Source organism: Schistocerca americana, chromosome 1 (genome assembly GCF_021461395.2).
Source record: "Schistocerca americana isolate TAMUIC-IGC-003095 chromosome 1, iqSchAmer2.1, whole genome shotgun sequence".
Classification (NCBI taxonomy): domain Eukaryota; kingdom Metazoa; phylum Arthropoda; class Insecta; order Orthoptera; family Acrididae; genus Schistocerca; species Schistocerca americana.
The window spans coordinates 879,010,679-879,031,839 of record NC_060119.1 but is presented as its reverse complement, the minus strand read 5'-3'; the positions used below and the strand labels follow the sequence as shown (position 1 = coordinate 879,031,839).

Sequence of the window (21,161 nt, the reverse complement as noted above, 5' to 3'; positions counted from 1 at the left end):
ACCGAGAGAAGCAATAAATTGTTTGGCCACTGCACACACTCTCATAATGATAATAATACATGAAAAAAAAGAACGAGTAGAGCTCATAAGGTGACTGCTGAAAAGGGAAGTCTGCAAATGCCTTTTGAAAAGACAGAATACATGACCAATGAAAGTAACTCATCAAGAATTTTAAAAACCAAGTACAGCAATATCAAGAAAACATAACTTTAAATTTCTGGGTGATAATATAAACAGAAGAAATGAAAAGAAGCAATTAAAATTGGAATTGAAAAAAATAAAAGGGCATACATGAAAGCAAGAAACCTCTAGAATTAAAAAATGTTTTTCTAAAGAGGTTAAATTAAGACATTATAACACAGTAGTAAAACCAAAGTTCTCTACAGCTTGAAGACATCACTATTGTTTGGATGAAATACGACACTAGAAGATATAGAAAAGAAAGGGGAATCTTGCAAAAAATATTAGGTGCAATCAAGAACAAACATGGAAATTGAGTTTTAAGAACAAATAAGGAAATATACTCATTCTGCCCTACAACAACAGATGAGGTCAGGGAAAAGACGGTTACACTCTACAGAGGATGAAAGAAATGGATGGAAAGGCAAAACAAAAAGGGAATCAGAAGAAATTCAGATTGCAGAGAAGGCCTTACTCAACATAGACTACTTCAGACTAGAAGCCATTAAATTCAAAAGTTTCAGAAACACAAAACAAACAGAAAAACAACTGGAGTCAAATGATCTGAGTAAGACAAAACAAGCTTATTATGAGAAGAAAAGAGTTTTAGAGACGGGTGCAGGAAATGGGAAATAAATAGTTCTTTTGATGTGGACCTTAGTTGGCCTGTTTTCAGTTATTTAAGAATAACTTAAGGGAACATGATTACTAAAAAGAAATTACTGCCTCAACTGTTCCCACTTCTTTCTTTTCCCTGTCAGCCACACAATAGAGATTCTAACTTAAGAAAACCACTGTCTATCAGTAAAATAACCACCAAAATGAAACTTCAATATTACTGAGTCAGAATTGTGAAATGGGGTGAAGGTTCACGGTTTCCATTTGTTTCCTACGCTGTCCATTTTTGGCTCACCAATGCTTCTAATTTCAGTCTACTTTTCTCTTCTTGGAGTTGTCAGCCGTCACTTCAATTTCTAGGTCTCATCTGTTGCTAGACTTTCATTTGTGATTTTCCCCACATTCCTTGATCCCTTTTATTCAGATTATCTCATTAATTTCTGATTACTGTCATTTCCTTTAGCCTGTCCTCTCCTGAGATGGATGAAGGAATCTCTGTTCTATACTTAGCAGAAAATTATGACTTTAGTTATACTTCATTACAATTACGAACAGCAGCTTCCTTAAAACTAGATGTTATAACTACTTTTTTTGGAACACAGATACATAGAAAATCATTAAAATGTCTAGATAAAAGAAGAAAACTTTTTAGTAAATTGCTAAGACAGAAGCAAATGCACCAGGGCTAACAGATGCACAAATGTAGTAAGAAAAGGTTTCTCAAGTTACTGTACTTGTGTCCTTGGTAAATTTTGTTTTTTGGGCATCATAGAAATATGCCAGTCAAACAAAATCACTAAAGATGCAAATTTCTGAATTTGATTCCATCTGAGCAAGTTACAAGTAAATATAAGTGTCAATCTGTGCATCAGACTCCTGTATTTTGAAACAAGAGTAATAGTCAGGTAACTTGTTTCAGCTGCCTTGTGTGTAAGGTTTAGGTCGATTTACATATTTAACATTGTCTCATAATAGTTTGCAATATGTAACCATTTTTTTCCTATTTTTTGTATGAAAGTGTTCATATATAGTACAACTGAACATAAGCAGATAAGCTGCCCTCATCTGACAAAAACATAAATGAGTTGTGCGCCTTTTCTTTTTTCGTCTTTTCGAAGCAATACATAGTTAATTTGACTTTAAACAGATTACATATACTACAGTAAAAGCATAGGTACCACAAATAAAATATGACTGCCACATGTTTTCTTTGGTCTGTTATTCTCAAGCTTTGCACTTAATAGAAAATTCATCATTCCACAGAAGTGGATTTTTGTATTTTTACACGTGTTCATACGAATATTTATACAAATATACATTGTATTGTGCATTTTGCTACAATGCAATATACAGCTGTCTAAGAAATATAGAACATAAATATGACCACAACCTCAGAAAATAACAACTTGTGAAAAATCACAGATCATTTGATTGTTATGGTAACAGCTTGCACCACAGAGAATATCTGCAATATTAAAGAACAAAAATATGCCCGTCACTCTAAAAGTAATTCAAATTCTAGCAAAAAAGCAGAAAATAAATTGTCCAGTGACTCATACTAAAGCAAACAAAGTTTAAATAACATATCATGCAATCATTTGGCTATCAAATGATGCTTAGAAGTTTCACAGAAGTGAAATATATGTTATTCATCATCAAGTTTCCATTGCAGCTTCATTTAATGTGAACACCTGTAGGAAAGAGATGTATGACATGTTCCTTTTAACAACTGGATGTAATTAACAATATGTGCTATGCCCTGCCACAGATTTGCTCAAAATGTAAAGGGCATAATGAAGTGCTCACTGATTAAGCATAATTGCCAACAGCCATAAATTAGAAAGGGGCAGAGAGGAGAGGATCACAAGACAGTGAGATGAATAATCACAGGCAGTTCTTGTGGTATGATAAATCTCTCAACATTATTTAATTCAATAATTACATTTGCCAAAAAATGAGGTATGTCACTTTGTTCTATAAATATCAAATAAATATCAGTAAATAAATAACATATGAAAGTTTCTTGCCCAGTTTTTTTGTGTGCATGTCATGCATATAATATGCTCAAATGGCTATTCCACTATTTTAGCATGCATGCACTAAGCATAGAGATATACAATTTTGATGTGATATCATGTACATGGAATGATGGCAATATACACTCAGTCTCTGTAAAGTTGATGTAAAACTCTTTGTATCAGACACTCTCTCCAAAATCTGATTTTTAGAATTGTCCCTTTAACATAGCATTCATTTCACTATGAACAAACAGCACATTTAATTAAAAAGCATAGTCTACTATACAGCACCAGATATGAATGCTATGCCATGTCTTAAGTTAAACAGTCTTAATCTAGATGTTAAACAGGATTAAAACCAATAAGCTCCATGAGTAAATACATGAATATGATCCCATGACTATGTAAATATGTACATATACATTTGACAGCAAATGATAAGTGTGTTTCCAAGACTCTGTAACACTTTCAGTGGGGATATAAGTACACAATCTAATTAACATTGTAATTGCATTGATATATTAAGGAACTAAACTTGTCAAACAATACCTGTCTCTCTAGCATAAGACACACAACATGTATAGTGATTCCATAATCTTAACCTTCAAAGGAATTCTAATATGAACAGATAAATACAGCCAAAATGCCAATTCTATGAATGGAAAAAAAGAAATAAATGTGACAACATTTTTTGAACCTAGCATCATATTATCCATTGGAATAAATAATAAAAAGGTAACTTCAGTTGTGAAACTGTAATAGTAACACAGCACAATTCTTCACAATTATATAGTTCCCAAATAAATATGAAATACAAAAAAAAAAAAAAGATTTAAATAAATAGAATGGGTACATGAAGTTTAGTCACATGAGCTACAATAAATAAATATATTTTAGTACGCTTTTGTGTTATTTTACAATTTTCTTAAAGCAACAACAATAATAGTAATAATAGAAAAATGCTACAACTGTTTCACAGCTGGAACACAGTACTTGTACAACATTTTTCTCTGTCTTCATGCAATCAATTGCAGCACTGAGAGCTTAAACTGTATGTAAATACTTTTATATATTTGTCAAAGATATTCGTACCATTACATCCCATCTCCCTGGCTTGTAATACAGGTAGATGTGTAAATATGTTCTAAGCTCTCTGACATCAAATTCTCCACTACGTCCTGGTCTAGTGCTGCATCATCTGAGATCATGTCTGGACACTGTATACTTTTGTTCTCCATAGTATTAGGCAGAATGACAGGTGAAGGCTTCACAGAAATCATGTTCACTGATACCATTAGAGGGAAGTTCAGTTTCTTGCTAAGGCACATTATTACAACCTATAACAGAAAGGAGAAACGAAAACTCTTATTGTTGGTGATTAAAACTGAACACAACTGATGAATAACATATAATGTGAAGTGCTATGACTATAAATTCTAATAAGTATGACACAGTGGCAGAATGCTAGGGTCATTCAATAAATAATGCCCTATCTGCCCTTTTCCAGCTATTAATGTATACAGGAAAACCATTTTAGGGGCTTTAAATCTGATGTTTCTTCTGCATGTGTGCAGAGTTTCTAACAGTTCCTACAGTTGCCAAAGCTGTAGTGAACCTCAAAAATGGCATCTAATCAAGACACTTGTTACAAGCACTGTGCTGTAATTGAATTCCTAGTTGTGGACAAAGAAACCATGGTGAACATCCATAAATGTTTGTGCACAGTTTATGGTAATAATGCAGCCGATAGGAGTGCTATTGAACAATGAATGAAGAGAGATAAGGCACAGGGGAACTGCAGAAACTGAACTTCATAAACAGCCACACTCCGGACATAGTGTTAGAGCCACTGCCCCTGATATGGTGAAGATGCCATTATTAGTGCAGACTGGTGCGTGCTCACAACTCTCTACAGCTATCAATGAGCATTGGAAGTACATGTGCAAGAAAGGTGGGGAGGGAGAGGGGGGGAGGGGGAGAGGGAGAGGGAGAGGGAGGGGGAGAGGGAGAGGGAGGGGGAGAGGGTTAGGGAGGGGGAGGGAGTGGGGGAGGGAGAGGGAGAGAGCTATTTCAATTTAACTGTTGCAGCAGCTTGAGGCCAATGAAGAGAGGGAATACATGCTCTCACACAATGGTGGCACAAGACCATAAAACATGATGGATAAGATGTAGAAAAGCAAAACATGTGAAAGAAATGTTAACTGATACTGTCACAAATTCTAACTCTTAATAATAAATGTGTTATGAGAGAAAAATTGTGGGGCATTATTTACTGAACGACCCTCATACTAACTTGTGTTCAAGAGTCATCATGCACAACTAGATCAGCCATTTGATATAACAATACACTAATTCTGTAAAACAACCTTTAACTAATTCTCTGTTGTCTTCTTTCTCCTAATGATGGCATGGCAACCTACATGGTTAGCATAAATAGAGCAAGAGAGGCACTCTGACAGGGCGACGATTTGAGCTGATCCACGTGACACACTCTGAAGAGCTACAGTGAATGGAATGCAGTGTTCCAAAATTGAGGCCCATTCCGACACAAAATTCCAACTTGTCATAATGCCTTGCTCAACTATTATTCCAGTAAGAATAACATAATTTGCTTCCAAAATTAATATGGGCAATTCAATGACGGTTTCTCAAATAAGAGTGTTGCACAACAGATTTGTGCCAATGAAGTATATTAATTTTTTGTCATGCACTGTTCTCATAGAACATTGTTTAATACAGTACTACAATGATGAAAACAGCCTTGGGGCACTTCATTTTGTTAACATAAGAAGTCTCCAATACATTTTTTATTTTATTTTATGGGCTTTCTTATTTTTTAATGGAATTTCTAAAAGACTTCTGCACCGAAATTTTAATTTTGACTTTCCAGCAAAGAGTTCATTGAAACTGACTTGCCAAGAGATTAATATGTTCTCCAGGCTGGTATCTGAATCCAGATTTATCCTCTCAAGCACATACTGAATGAACCATTAAAGTTCAACAGGAGAGAGAACAGTTTTTATAAAAAACCTACATTTGATTTCTGCATTGAAACTTTCACTCTTCAGCACAGTGTTCACTCATTAAGTTTTAATTACCAAACCCAAAAACTAGGGTTATGTAATTAATTTTTTGTATGTTTGGTTTGTTTGCTGTTATATCCCTGCACCACAGCACAGTAGCATGCCAGTAGAGGAGCCAAAACAAAATAGCACAGCCCACTGAAAACTGAAGTATCATGCAATAATTCATTTTCAGTAGCAGCAGAAATGTTGCAGATGTGTCAGGCCAATACAAATGTCTAAGGAAGTCATTTGGATTGGCCTGACAAAGCTGCAACATTTTCACTGCTACCAGGAAAGAAAAAAATAAATAAATAAATTACTGCACAACACTCCTCTTTGTTTATGGGTTGTGCCATTTTATTTAGGAAAGTACTGTGTTGTGATGATTTCAGTGTGTACCATGACTGCAAATAAAAAATTAATTACATAACTATTTTTTGAGGTGATTTTTAAAATTTTATCAATAGCTTTTGGACACACTGATCTCACAAGAGTCCTTTCTCCCAAATGTGTTAGCCGTGCAGATTGATGAAGAGTACTCTGCACTGACTGTAACTGTAACAGCCTTAACGGCAGACTGAAACTTTAAGCCAGCAAATGAAGTATGTACTAATAGCTTAATTGACAGAGCAGTATCACAAAAGCCAACTATCTGAACCTGAGTCTATATATGGAACATAGTTATAACCTGTAAAAATTGCCAGTGATAAATGAGCTCCCTTTCATTTGACTGATTCTATGCGAGATCTGTGATTTTAGAAAATTTCTCAGCATGACTGATTTATAGAATGTTTTTGGATTTCCAGAAGGGTTAATGATTCTATTTTTTGCTTACAATATTTTATCAGTTGGCCAGGTCATCTCTGCAGGTGCTGTGGGTGCTCACATGTGTGCTCTCTGCCTGGATTCCAACCAAACAAAGGTGGTGTTCGTGACACACTCCTGTCCAAAACCAAGTTCACCTCCTTTGACATTCCCAGCTGTACCTTAAAGCATCTAATACACTTAGCTGTTTCACTTAGGTGCCTTGTCAATGGTCCTTATGGCTCTCGGAGACTGTTCTAATGGTCTGTCATATGCCACATTGGCACACAACACAGGACAGGGGCAACAATACCAGGCTTTGTTGGAATTCAGGCAGAAAGCACACAGCACAGCACAGAGCTGGTACAGGCACAGGCACAGCACACCACACCACACCAACCATTGCCGGCAACAAATGAAGACAAATCAGCCAATCACAGATGCAAAAATGATGTTGTCAAATTGTATGGAAAATACACTGAAGTGCCAAAGAAACTGCTACAGGCATGCATATTCAAATACAGAGATATGTAAATAGGCAGGATGCAAAGTGTCTTGCACAGTTGTTGGATCGCTTACTGCTCCTAGAATGGCAGGTTATCAAGATTTAAATGAGTTGGAATGTGGTGTTATAATCGGCGCATGAGTGATAGGACACAGCATCTCCGAGGTAGCGATAAAGTGGGAATTTTCGCCTATGACCATTTCACGAGTGTACCATGAATATCAGGAATCAGGTAAAATGTAAAATCTCCGACAGTGAGGCCACTGACCAACAATTAGGATACATATTATAACAAAAAGTGCACTTTCATTCAAATATATGTACAAAAGCAACACAATACTAAACTTCATGTCAAATGAGGCTTGACATCAGAGTGGAAAATAAAATTCACTATGTCGTGCTCAGGTCATCATTGTAGAGGAAAGGGCTAAAGCTGTTGACAGACATTCTGACAATCAACATGCCATGCCATGCTGGCACAGAATGCAGTATGTACCATCAATAAAATACACTTTGCTGCATTGCAGTTGTTTCCACTATATCTACAATTATTATAGAATGCACAACAACAAAATAATCTGCAAAGACTATGATTTTCTGGAGTTATTTTCCCAAGAAAGACTCATCCCACATAGAACTCTTCCATTAGCACCCCAAATAGCAATTCAACATCTTGACCAGAACTTAGACCATCCCCATCCCAACTCCTTGCCACATGGTTCACACTCTTATGATATCTCACACCGCAAAACCACCTCATTCCACCTGCTTGCCATATGGTTCATATCCCTGTGACATTCCAAAAATGGAAAATATCCTCTTGATGTGCAAGTCACTTCATATCAAATAAAATAATCTAGCTTTCAACAACTGTCATTAAAATGACTCACTGATTTTTGGGACTAGCACCATGTCATCTTTTTATAGGCAAAGGATTATCCATGCACAGAAATGTGAGTCAGGCTGCGTGCAGCAGTGTGCCCTGTCATAGATCCAGTTATCATCATGGAATGTGATGTTACCACTACCCTCTTTACCACTACTCTGAATCTCCAGTGCCTCTTTTATAGTATCAACCCTGATAAGCTGATGTATGAGCCTTTCCAAATTTTATTTAGTGTCCAATCTCCAGACTATGTACCACCATGGCCATCTTTGCAGTTTCACCATTGTGAAACACTGTCCAGAGGATGAGCACAAAATAAAATGTAAAAAGATGAGCCTGTGTGCCCTATAGCTGGACAGACCTATTTGCGTTCCCACCCGTGTATGATTTAGGCTCCCACCCAGAAAGCTGCTGCTTCATACATAAAAAGACATACTGTGATAATCACATCAGTCAATAATTTCAATCCTGATGATGGTGGTGGTGGTGAAAACTGTATGGAGGGTGCTAATTTTATTGAATTTTCTCTTAGCTGAGAACCAAGGTATGTTGCCATGAACATGTGTCCTATTATTGCCTGATCAAAGCTGTTAGTGAGGATGAACGTAAACAGTTATCATAGGGTACCTTTCACAGAATATACAGTGCAAAGTGATGACTGTGCCCTTGACACCTGATTCACTTTTGTACAAAATGGTTTTCTACTCTCTCAACAATACTACATTACAAAATTGTAGGTGGAAAATTGTTTTATATAATTTTTCTTTTCTATTGCCACATGATGAAATTTCAGATTTCAAAAGTTAGTATGTGCATTAGCTATTCATGTGATGCCTTTGTTTTCTCTCACTTGCTAAACCATAATTTTTCTTTGTTTGTGTGGAAGTAATCCCTCCCCAACACATTCTTTGAATTTCATTGTGAGGCATAAACACTCCTATAACTGAACTTTATTTGTCAGTACCCAACTAGTATCGAGATGCCACTGAAGATGTGTGTGCATCTCAATACTAGTTTGATATTGACAAATTTCAATTAAGCAGCCACAGCAGATGTTTATGCATCACAATGAATTTCAAAATTTTCTATCTTTATTTGATTGTACTTTCATTTGGTAATTATTTTCCACACAAATATGTAACATTCCATCACTTGAAACATAGTAAAAATATATGTAAATGTACATCAGTTTTCTCACATGCTGGAAACCAGACAATAAAGATTGTTTCACTTTTGTTATGTTTTTCTGGCTGTGTTTCATTGTTTTCCTTCTCTTGTCACAAGCATTTTGAATCTTTTGTGGTTTTGTGCTTATGGAAATTTGACATTCTTATTCCAATTTTTTTTCTCATAGAGTGCAAAGAAAGTATCTCAGAATAAATATTACACTCTTGTTCTTATTAATTTTTCTGTGTGCAGTTTATGTGTCACCAGTCATGTTGGCTGTAAGTTGTGGGCATTGTACATTTGAATTCTCCATGACATTATTATGAAGTGACACATCAAACTTCAGCTGTAATAATTGTTCATCTTCCACTATCGGCCATGGTATTAGATACGCAAGAAGATAAGCTACCAAGCTATCCGGTCACCACAATATGATTAGGGGGAGGTGGGGGGGCGGGGGGGAGGGGGGGGGGAGGAGGAGAAGAAGAAGAAGAAGAAGAAGAAGACGAAGAAGAAGAAGAAGAAGATGAAATTGGCCAGCAGTGGTAAATAAACAATAATTACAGTCACAGGCAAGCATGTTGTAGTTTCAGAAATTTTGTACGGCTGTGGTACCTGCCCAAAGGAAAGTGTAGTGGCAAACTACAGTCTCCCTGGGAGACTATTCTAATTCTTCTCCCCATTGACTATTTGGGCTAATATGAAAAGGGACTCGTCATCTGATACTATGACAATCGATGACTGCCCTACACCTAAATCAGGGGCCCTGCCACCCAACCTCTACATTGTAGGCACCATTTGGCCAGCCACCATCTTCTCCTCCTACCAAGTCCTCAGATTGTCACAGCAAGAAGGCTAGAGGCATGAGGCATCACCATTGATTTTGGGGGGGGGGGGGGGGGGGGAGGGGGGAGGGAGGAGTGCAGTTAACTTAAATGGGCATTTAGAAACGCTATAGTATATGTCACGATATGTATTTCTTTATTAAAGCTTAGTGTTGGGTGGTGGGTGTGGGGACAGTATGCTACCATGGGTTGAGATCGGGATGATTGAGGAGGAGGATAATATCCATCTGTGCAGTTCAGAAAAGCTGGTGGTAGAGGGAAGGGTCCAGATGGCTTGACTAGTGAAGCACCCAGTGAAACCAGGGATGTCATGTTATATGCATGTTGTGCCACAGGATGGTCTACTTTGCCTTAGCCACAGTTAGGTGGTGGCTGTTCATCCTGGCGGACAGTTGGTTGGTAGTCATAGCAATATACAAAGCTGTGCAATGTTTGTGGCAGAGCTGGTAAATGACATGGCTGCTTTCACAGGTGGCCTGGCCCCTGATGATGTACGATAAACGTGTGACAGGACTGGAATAGGAAGTGCTGAGTGAATGGATTGGGCAGGTCTTGCACATGGAACTTCCACAGGGATATGATCCTTGTGGCAAGTGGTTGGTTGGGATTGGCATAGGGATGGACTAGGATGTTATGGAGGTTGGATGAGTGACAGAACACCATTTTAGGTGGGGTGGGAAAAATCTCCGATAGGATCTCCCTCATTTTAGGGCATGATGATAGGTAATCAAAGCTCTGGCAAAGTATGTGGTTGAGTTGTTCCAGGTGGGGGTGGTGTTGGTTAACAAAGGGGGCACTTCTTTGCAGCTGGTTCTCGGGGGTGGTGGGAGGATTGAGGGTGTGACGGGAAATAGTGTGGATAATCTGTTTCTTGACTGCGTCTGGGAGATGGTGCCTGTCTGTGTAGGTCTTGGAGAGACTCTCAGCATTTTGGGCAAGGGAGTAATTGTCAGTGCAGATGATCCATTCCCGGGTAGCCAGGCTGTGTGGGAGGAATTTTTCGGTGTGAAAGGGATGACAGCTGTCAAAATGCAGATGGTTGGTGGGTTTAATGTAGACAGAGGTGTGGATTGGAGCCATCAGAGAGGAGGAGGTCAATGTATAGGAAGCAAGGCACACAGGGTTGAGGAGTGCCAATTGAAGTGGATGGAAGAGAAGGTGTTGAGGTTGTGAAAGAATAAGGGTATGGTGTCTTGGCCCTGAGTCCAGATCATGAAGGTATCATCAATGAGTCTGAATCAGGCTGGGGATTTGATGTTTTGGGAGGCTAGGAAGGTCTCCTCTGGATGGCCCATAAATAGGTTGATGAAGGAGGGTGCCATGTGGGTGCCCATGACTATCTCACTGATTTGTTTGTATACCCTCACTTCAAAGGAGAAGTATTTGTGGGTTAGGATAAAGTCAGAAAGGTGTGTGAGGAATGAGGTAGTGGGTTTCGAGGCTGAAGGACATTGGGAAAGGTAGCGTCCAATAGTGATAAGGCCATGGGTCCTTACCAGAACCTCTCCCCTGAATCTATTTCCCTCTACACCCCTATGAACCCCGCACACCCACCTTCTACCTGCTCCCCAAAACCCACAAACCCAACACAAACACTCCATTATGGCTGGTTATTGTGCCCAACTGAAGGATTTTTGGCCCTATTTGACCAACACCTACAACCAACTGCCCATAATTTAGCCTCTCACGTCAAAGATCCCAAGCACTTCCTTCATGGACTCTCCACCATCCTCACCCCTTTACCTCCTGGATCCCTACTCGTCACTGTTGACACCACCTCCCTGTACGCCAACATCCTTCACGTCCATGGTCTTGCCACTATTGAACACTAACTTTCCCAATATCCTTCAGACTCCACACCTCATTCCTCATACGCTTTACAAACTTTATTCTAACCCACAACTACTACTACTTCGAAGGGAAGGTATACAAACAAATCCATGCTACAGCTGTGGGCACCTACATGGCACTTTCTTATGCCAACCAGTTTAGGGCCACCTAGAGGAGACCTTCCCAGACTCCCAAAACGTCAAACCTCTAGCCTAGCTCAGGTTAACTGATGACGTCGTCATGATGTGGACTCTCAGCCAAGATACTCTATCCTGATTCCTCCACTACTTCAACACCTTCTCTCCCACCCTCTTCACCTGGTCCTTCTCCAGCGTGCCACCTTCCTAAACACTGACCACCTCCTCTTTGGTGGCTGCATCTGCACCTCTGTCCATATTAAACCCACCAACCACCAACAGTACCTGCATTTTGACAGCTGTCACCCTTTTCACACCAAAAAGTCCCTCCATATAGCCTGGCTATGTGGGGACAGTGTATTTGTAGTGACAAGAACTCCCTTGCCCAGTATGCCGAGGGTCTCACCAACATTTTCACAGACAGGCACTATCCTACAGACCTAGTCCACTAACAGATTTCCCGTGCTATTTTCCCTCACACCCCCAATCCTCCCACCACCCACAAGAACTAGCCACAAAGGAGTGCCCCCTTCATTACCCAATACCACCTTTGACTGGAATAACTGAACCACATCCAGTGCCAGGGCTTTGATTACTTATCATCATGCTCTGAAATGAGGGACATCAACCTGAGACCCTTCCCACACCACCTAACAGGGTGTTCTGTTGGCCACCCAGTCTCCATAACATCCTAGTTCATCCCTATGCCACTCCCAATACCAACTCCTTGTGCAAGACCCAGGTGCAAGACCTGCCCAATACATGAACACAGCACTTTCTATTCCAGTCTTGTCACAGGCCACCTGTGAAAGCAGCCATGTCATTTACCAGGTCTGCTGCAAACATTGCACAGCTTTGTATATTGCTATGACTACCAACCAGCTGTCCACTGGGATGAACAGCCACCATCAAACTGTGGGTATGAGTAAAGTAGACCATCCTGTGGCACAACATGCAGCTAAACATAACATCCCTGATTTCAATGGCTGCTTCGCTACGCAAACCATCTGGATCCTGCCCTCTACCACCAGCTTTTCTGAACTGCACAGATGGGAGTTATCATCACAAAACATTCTCTGACTCCGTAACTATCCCGGTCTCTACTCACGGTAACATACTGGTCCCAAATCTGCCACCCAACAGTTTCCACCCCCTCTGCCCTATCACCTCCCTCCCACTCTCATCTCCTATTCTCATCTCCTACACTCCTTGCTTGCAGCGCTCTACCAATGCATCTGCCCATATTTCCCTGCTCCTCTCCTTTTTCGCTCTGTTTCCCCCACGTCCCTGCCCCACAATGTCCTGGCACTGTGCCTGTTGGCATTCTAGTCTCTGCACACACTGCCACACAGCACTCCCCTCTTCCCCTACCAGTAAGCTGCTACCCCTTCCCATTCCCCACCCCCTCCAGATTGCTGCTACCACCCCAGGTGATAACTCCATTCTGGCCCAAGAGGCCAGGGTTGTCAATCACGTGTGCATGAAGTGTGGTTGCTTGTGTGAATGAATGGTGCTTGTTTCTCTTTTTCCAATGATGGTTGTGGCCAAAAGCTTGTGTGTCTTTTCAATTGTGCCTGTCTACAACTAAGTGTGTTACCTTTACGGTAAGAATGCAATGTATCTTTTTCTACACTGTTTACATTCCTACCTGGAGTTTCCATTGTTAGTGCACTACAAGATGTAAATGTATTAAATGATACCTTACCTCTTCATTCTTAAACAGTGCAATATTTTTAATTCCTGATGACTGGGTGACAATTGTTGGGTGCTGCCCATTGTTACCGTAATGGGCAACTCTTACCCTGAAAAGGCAAGGTTGCATTAAAAGATAAACTCAAGCATGTATTTGCAAACTAAATTTATCATAAAATAGTAAAATTTGACTTGACTTTTTTAAAGTTTTTAAGATTAAGCTGTTACATAATAACACAAAATTATGAATCTGTGGTACACTGGTCACTGTGTTAAATGGTAAAGGCCAAAGCCAGCTGTTCACATCAGTTTGCACACGTAATTGTGGGTGGTACCTATGGACGCTCTCGTGAAGTAGTTTTGTTTTCCTAAAACTGTCTTGAGCAGTTAATTGGACAGCTCACACGCAATGAAAATATTTTAGACCTTGTAGCAACAAACACGCCTGACCTTATTGACAGAGACAGGGATTAGTGATCATAGTGTCATCATAGTGAGATGGTTACTAAAGTTAATGAATCCATCAAGAAGGCTACGAAAGTAGTTTTGCTAGAAAGAGCAGATAAGCATTTGTTTACATGACATGACATCATTTAGTTCCAGTATGATGAACACAGAGGAATTATGGGCAAAGCATACACACATTGTAAATAATGCTCTGAGGAGGTATGTGCCAAGTAAATGAATTAAGGATGGAAAAGACACACTGTGGCTTAATAACAAAATCCAAAAAATGCTGAGGAAGCAGAGACTGTTGCACTGCTCATTCAAAAACAACAAGCAAATGTCGACAAGCAAAAACTGGTAGAAATTTGTGTTTGTAAAAATATTGTAGCACACAACAACTGCCAGCATCATACCTTAGCAAAAGATCTAGCTGAAAACCCAAGAAAATTCTGGTCCTATGTAAAATCACTGAGAGGTCAGAGGCTTCTATCCAGCTGCTCATTGACCACAGTGGTGTCGCAAAATGAAAGCTGAAGTTTTAAATTTCATGTTTAAGAACTCATTCACACAGTAGGATAATACAAACATACCATTGTTTGACTCTCACAAAGGCCCCATTAAGGAGACATCCCTGGCGCAGAAAAGCAATTGAAAGAGTTGAGAACAAATATGTTTCCAGGTCCAGATGGAATTCCAATTTGGTTTTACTCTACGGCATTGGCCCATAGCCTAGCTTGTATTTATCATGAATTTCTCATCCAGAGCAAAGTCTTAAGTGACTGGAAGAAAAGGCGGGTGACTCCTGTATATAAGAAGAGCAAAAGAATGGACCTGCAAAATTACAGACGAATATCCTCAACATCCATTAGTTGCACAATCCTTAAACATATTCTGAATTCAAACATAATAAATTTCCTTGAAACAGAAAAGCTTCTGTTCACAAATAAGCATGGATTTAGAAAGCATCACTTGTACGAAACTCAGTTTCCCTTTCCTTACGTTATATCCTGTAAATCATGGACGATGGGTAACAGACAGAGTCCATATTCCTAGAATTCCAGAAAGTGCTTAACATAGTGCACCTCTCCAGCCTGTTAGTGAAGGTCCAAGCACGTAGATTTGGTTCCCAGATATTCAAGTGGCTTCTTAAGTAGTAGGAGGAAATTAGTGTTTAACGTCCCATCGACAACGAGGTCATTAGAGACTGAGCACAAGCTCGGATTAGGGAAGGATGGGGAAGGGAATCGGCCGTGCCCTTTCAAAGGAACCATCCTGGCATTTGCCTGAAGTGATCTAGGGAAATCACGGAAAACCTAAATCAAGATGGCCGGACGCGGGATTGAACCGTCGTCCTCCCGAATGCGAGTCCAGTGTACTAACCACTGCGCCACCTCGCTCGGTTTCTTAAGTAGTAGAACCTAGCATGTTGGCCTTGACAGCAAGTGTTCATCGGAGATGAAGGTGTTGTTAGGACTGCCACAAAGAAGTATGACAGGACCACTCTTGTTCTCTATATACAGAAATGACCTGATGGACAGGTTGTTTGCTGATTTTGCTGTGGTGTACAAGATGGTGTCATCGTTGAGTGACTGTAGGAGGATACAAGGTGACTTAGACAGAATTTATAGTTGGCGGCTTGCTCTAAATACAGAAAAATGTAAGTTAATGCAGATGAGTAGGAAAAACAATCATGTAATGGTTACATACAGTGTTAGTAGTGTGCTGTTTGACACAGTCATTCCAGTTAAGTACCTAGGTCTAATGTTGCAAGGTTATATGAAATAGAACTAACACATAAGGATGGTAATAGGGAAGGCAAATGGTGGACTTTGATTCATTGGAAGAATTTTAGGAAGTGTAGCTCATCTATAAAAGTGACTGCCCATAGAACACTGGTGTGACCCAATCTTGAGTACTGCTTGAGTGTTTGGGATCCCCACAAGCTTGGTTTGAAAGAAGACAGCAAAGCAATTCAGAGGCATGCTGCCCGATTCGTTAGGTTTGCTAACAGGCAAGTATTACTGTGATGCTTTATGAACTCAAATGGGAATCCCCAGAGGGAAGACTATGTTCTTTTTGTGGAACATTATTGAGAAAATTTACAGAACCTGCATTCGAAGCTGACTGCAGAACAATTTTACTGCCATCAATGAACTTCTCCTCACTCCATTTGCAAGTGGAACAGGAAAGGAAACCACTATCAGTGGTACAAGGTACCCTCCGCAATGCACGATGTGGTGGCTTGCACAGTATGTGTAGAAAAATTTTTTTAGTGAAATGAAACAAGGCTTACTCTGCAATATACTGCTGAATACTTTTTTCCTTAGAAAGTCCTTGTCCATGCACTCATACCTTCTCCAAATATATTTCAAGAGGTCTGTAACTTCTTTACTTGTTAGAGAAGAATAGTAAGATATGTATGAGGTAGAAAAACAGAAGAAGAAGAAGAAGAAGAAGAAGAAGAAAATGAACTGAAAATTTAAGGATTCATAGTCTACATGGCGTGAGGAATGCCGGAATAAATTCAATTCAAATTTCACAGTTTTTCACTAACAGAAGTTGCAGTATGACATTTTCATGGAGCAATCTGATAGTTTTTACACTAAAATTACGACAGAATTGGAAAGAAAATCAGCATTGGCCGTATTTTGTTGTTTTATTGTCAGCAAAATTGATTTTCGGTCACTTAGTGACCATCCTCAGTGCTAAAAGTTAAAAATTTCACATAATGATCAGAGAGTATAAAACCGAAAATCAAAACTAAACCTGCGTATGAACACAACAGTTGGTAGAAACATACCTCTCATATACAATTAAAATTGGTAGGCACTGGTATGAAGCTATAACCACAAGCTTAGAGCGATTACATAAACTGAGGCCGCTGTTTACATGCATCTGTACAGCAGACCTTGGTGTGACAGGGCTTGGAATGCCCCCTATGTGACATGCGTCACGTGAAGACTTAATATTACTGGTTTTGCAAGATTTTAACACAAAATACCTCTTGTGCATTTGTGACTCATGAAATAATTCAAATTTAAAATGTACGTAAAAAACATAGCAGACAAAGGGGAAAGGAAACATCTAAAATACACTGGTGTATTGTTTTTTTTTAAAACCAAGTTGGTTGTTATTCATACATTATTCTTTTTTCTTTTCTTTTTCTCTTTTACTTATCTTGCACTCTGACAACTTATTATTGATCGGTCTTATGTTTTGCAAGTTGGTTTTTTAAAAAACCAGTGCCTACCAATTTTAATTGTATATGACAGATATGTTCCTACCAACTGTTATGTTCATACGCAGGTGTAGTTGTGATTTTCGGTTTTATACTCTCTGATCGTTATGTGAAATTTTTAACTTCTAGCACTGAGGATGGTCACTAAGTGACCGAAAATCGATTTTGCTGACCATAAAACAACAAAATACAGCCAATGCTGATTTTCCTTCCAATTCTGTCCACTATTTGGTCGTGGTGCACACAACACACCATGGTGTTGCCAATCAATATTATGACATTTACTATGAACAGCATGACACAATTTTGCTAATGATATGTAGATTGTAGAATTCATAGTGGTCTCTTGTGTAATAAATCATTCACCAGAATTAGTGTTCTCTTCTGAGATTTCATCAACTTTAATTTCCTCTTTGCTTTGTAATTAATATGTTCCCATTCAACAGAAAACTGTTTTGTTTTGACTGAATAAAGGAGAGCTCAAGACTCATCACCAGTTGGAACTGGTAGTGCTTGTCATCATTTTCCAGCCAATTTGTTCTGTCTAGTTCTCTGACACACAGCTGGGGCCAACTTCACAAACTTTCAATTGCTCCTGATCCATAACCTCCACACTCTCTACTTCTCTCAGATCATGTCATCAAATTCCCAGTCCCAAGGCCTTGCTGCCATGAAACAATATTTTTATTAGTGCTCTTCTGATCCAGAATTTACTTCCTCTTGCCTCATAAATATGACAAACTACTGTCGTCCTAAGACTAGATCTTTGGACATCTTCAGAACACGTATCTGAACATTCACGAAGCACCATGTTGTGTTAATGTGTTTACGAACCATGTAGAAGAATTATTCATGTTTGTTGTTGGTGGTGGTTGTTGGTGGTTGTTGTTGTTGTTGTTGTTGTCTTCTTCTTCAGCCTGAAGACATTTCATGCCATTCTCCACGCTGTTCTATACTGTGCAAGCCTCTTCATCTCTGAATAACTACTGAAATCTACATAAATTTGAACATGCTTACTGCACTCACTCCTACATCTTCCTCTACAATCCCCTCCTCACTCATCCCACTATTAGCAATTTTTTTTTAAGTCTCAGGGTGTTTCCCAATCCCTTCTTTTAGTTAAGTTTTGCCATTTTTTTCTGCAATTTGATTTAGTACCTCCTCATTAGTTACTCAATCAACCAATCTAATCTTCAGCATTCTTCTATAGCACTAAATTTCTAAGGCTTCTATTCTCTTCTTGTCTGAACTGCTTATCATCCACATTTCAATTCTGTACAAGGGCTACACTCCAGACTAATACCTTAAGAAAAGACCCTAATGCTTAAATTTATATTAGATGTTAACAAATTCCTCTTTTTCAGAAATGCTTTTCTTGATATTGATGGTCTGCATTCTGCATGTTACATCCTCTTTGCTTCCACCAAAGCAGCAATACAGTAAAACTCCATTTATACATTTTTCACTTATATGTTTTCCTCACTTACACTTTCCCTTTTTTTTTGTGAAATATCCTCATTGTGTACAAGTTATGATGCAGTGTTTCAGAGTGGGTTGCTGGGAAGTCGATTGGTAAGGTCAATATTAGACTATAGTAAAATTTGATAGTGTAGTAAGAACTTTGTCAAAGTTAGGCATTGGTCAAATTTTCTTTGATCAAATCTAGCGCCTTGCCTTAGATTTGATGAAAGGAAGTGTTCATCTTATGCTTACTTGCATGGAGAAATCAACCGCTTGGAGTGCTAGCATTGCTGCAGCTGTCTGACACACAATGTTTATCAATATGACTCCCAAATTTAAATGGTGCGTCGCATATATATCGAAATTGATAGAAATATTCAAGGCAGATGAAGCACTGTGTACCTTACAACATCCCGAATACCAAAACAGAATAAAAGTGAGAGCTATAAAAAAATTGTGGATGCTATTAGCCATGAAGTACAGCCAGGATTTACCACCGAGAATATAATGGAGAAAATCTACAACTTCTGTGGAAATAAAAGTGTTCCATGACTCCAGTATGTATTAAATTTATTTGCCTTCACATATTCCTCCTTCAGTGCATTATAAATAGCTTCAAACATTTCTGGTGTCATTTTCAAGGTTAACATTTTTCTTTGTATCTTTGAGTATGGTACCTAGTAAGCCTATATAACATTTTTTTAAATTTAACTTTTTATTTACTGGATTTTTCATATGTGTTTACCAATTAATTTGATAGTATACATTTTTCACACTCATACTCTTTCCGTAGTCCATTGAAAGGCTTTTAGTGTGTCATTTCATAATCAAATTCCCTCAGATCCACCTGATTTAATCTGACTACACAACATCACACCTCTGTTTTACTTTTGTTGATGTTCCTCTTAAAATCTCTTTTTACGATGCGATCCATTGCATTCCACTACTCTTCCAAGTTCTTGGCTGTTCTCTGACAGAACTACAATATAGTCATCAAACCTTGGCCTTCTCCCTTGACTTTAATTTCCTTTCCAAATGTTTGCTCAGTTTCCTTTCACACTTTCTCAATGTACAGATTGAATAACATTGGGGATAGGCTACAACCCTGTCCCACTCCCTTCTCAAACACTCCTTGCCCCCTTCTCAACTACTGTTTGCCTTTCATGTCCCTCAATTCTTATAACTGCCATCTGGTTTCCATACAAGTATGTAAATAAACTTTTACTTTCTGTATTTTATCCCTGCTACCTTCAAAAGTTTCAGACAACATTATCAAAAGCTTTCTCTAAATCTACAAAAGCTATGAATGTAGGTTTGTTCTTTCTTCATCCAGTCATCTAATACAACTTGTAAGTTCAGTACTGCTTCACATGTTACTGCATTTCTCCAGAACCCAAACTTATCTTCATGCTAACAAAAACAAATAATATCTCTGAGCAAAGTAGACCTATGTCAAATCTTTGTGTCAAGATCTTTGTAACCAGTAAACAGTTGTCCTAGCACATGCTGGATGTTGGCAAAGTTTCATTATCACTGTGTGTATGCACACACATTGTTTAAAAGTGAGTGATGTGTTACCAACAAGCCATCAAAATGAAAGCAGACATTTGTATATGAACAACAAAAGCCACCCACACTGGCACAGTAAGTACAAAACTAAATTCTGGATCCAAATCAACAGATAAACAATGCTCATGGTGATGCATTAAAGTATATTCCATCTTTTTGTTACAGAGCCAGCAGCCAGCATTATGACTGAAACAGCTAAATAGCTATGTAACTTCTGGAGAACCATCTGAAGACGAGTCTGAAAACATTCGAAAACTGATTCATGGAACGAATAAACAACTATTTCAAAAAAGTGACTGGTTGCAGTTTTACATATTTACACTTCACTGATGACATTTTTATGATACAGATTAAAGGCGAATACATACTATTCTCATTCCTAGAATCTCAACATCTTCTGTCTCATTTTATTCCAGTGCCATTATTTATTCTGACTTCCGGAGTTGGGTAGTGCACAATATGAGTGAAAGAATGTTCTGTGTAGATTTTGAAATGGTTTTAGTTTCTGGAGTGAATGTATACACAGCAAAAGATGGGTAAAGAAACCTAGGCATCTGACAAATGTAACTTTCTTGAATTTTGGTGGCTGCTTAACAGTAGGTCACTACGGATGGAACAAAAATTTCCAATTATTCATGGGGTCGACGGGTTACATGCATTGTTGAATATCTGTTTGAGTTCTGTCGACTCTGTGGCTAA

At 38.8% G+C, this 21,161-nt stretch overlaps 1 protein-coding gene across 2 annotated transcripts in view; it reads right to left on the bottom strand.

Annotated features, from left to right (window-relative positions):
• Positions 1–1,474: 1,474 nt before the first annotated feature.
• LOC124614170 (protein germ cell-less) overlaps positions 1,475–21,161 on the bottom strand; it is a 102,373-nt gene continuing 82,686 nt past the window's right edge. For both annotated transcript variants that reach the window (XM_047142922.1, XM_047142923.1), the window contains exons 9-10: positions 13,761–13,857; positions 1,475–4,153 (exon numbers count right to left, since the gene is read on the bottom strand). In XM_047142922.1, the coding sequence (XP_046998878.1) occupies positions 3,911–4,153; positions 13,761–13,857 (340 nt within the window). In that variant the 3' untranslated portion in view covers positions 1,475–3,910. The remainder of the gene's footprint in view (positions 4,154–13,760; positions 13,858–21,161) is intronic.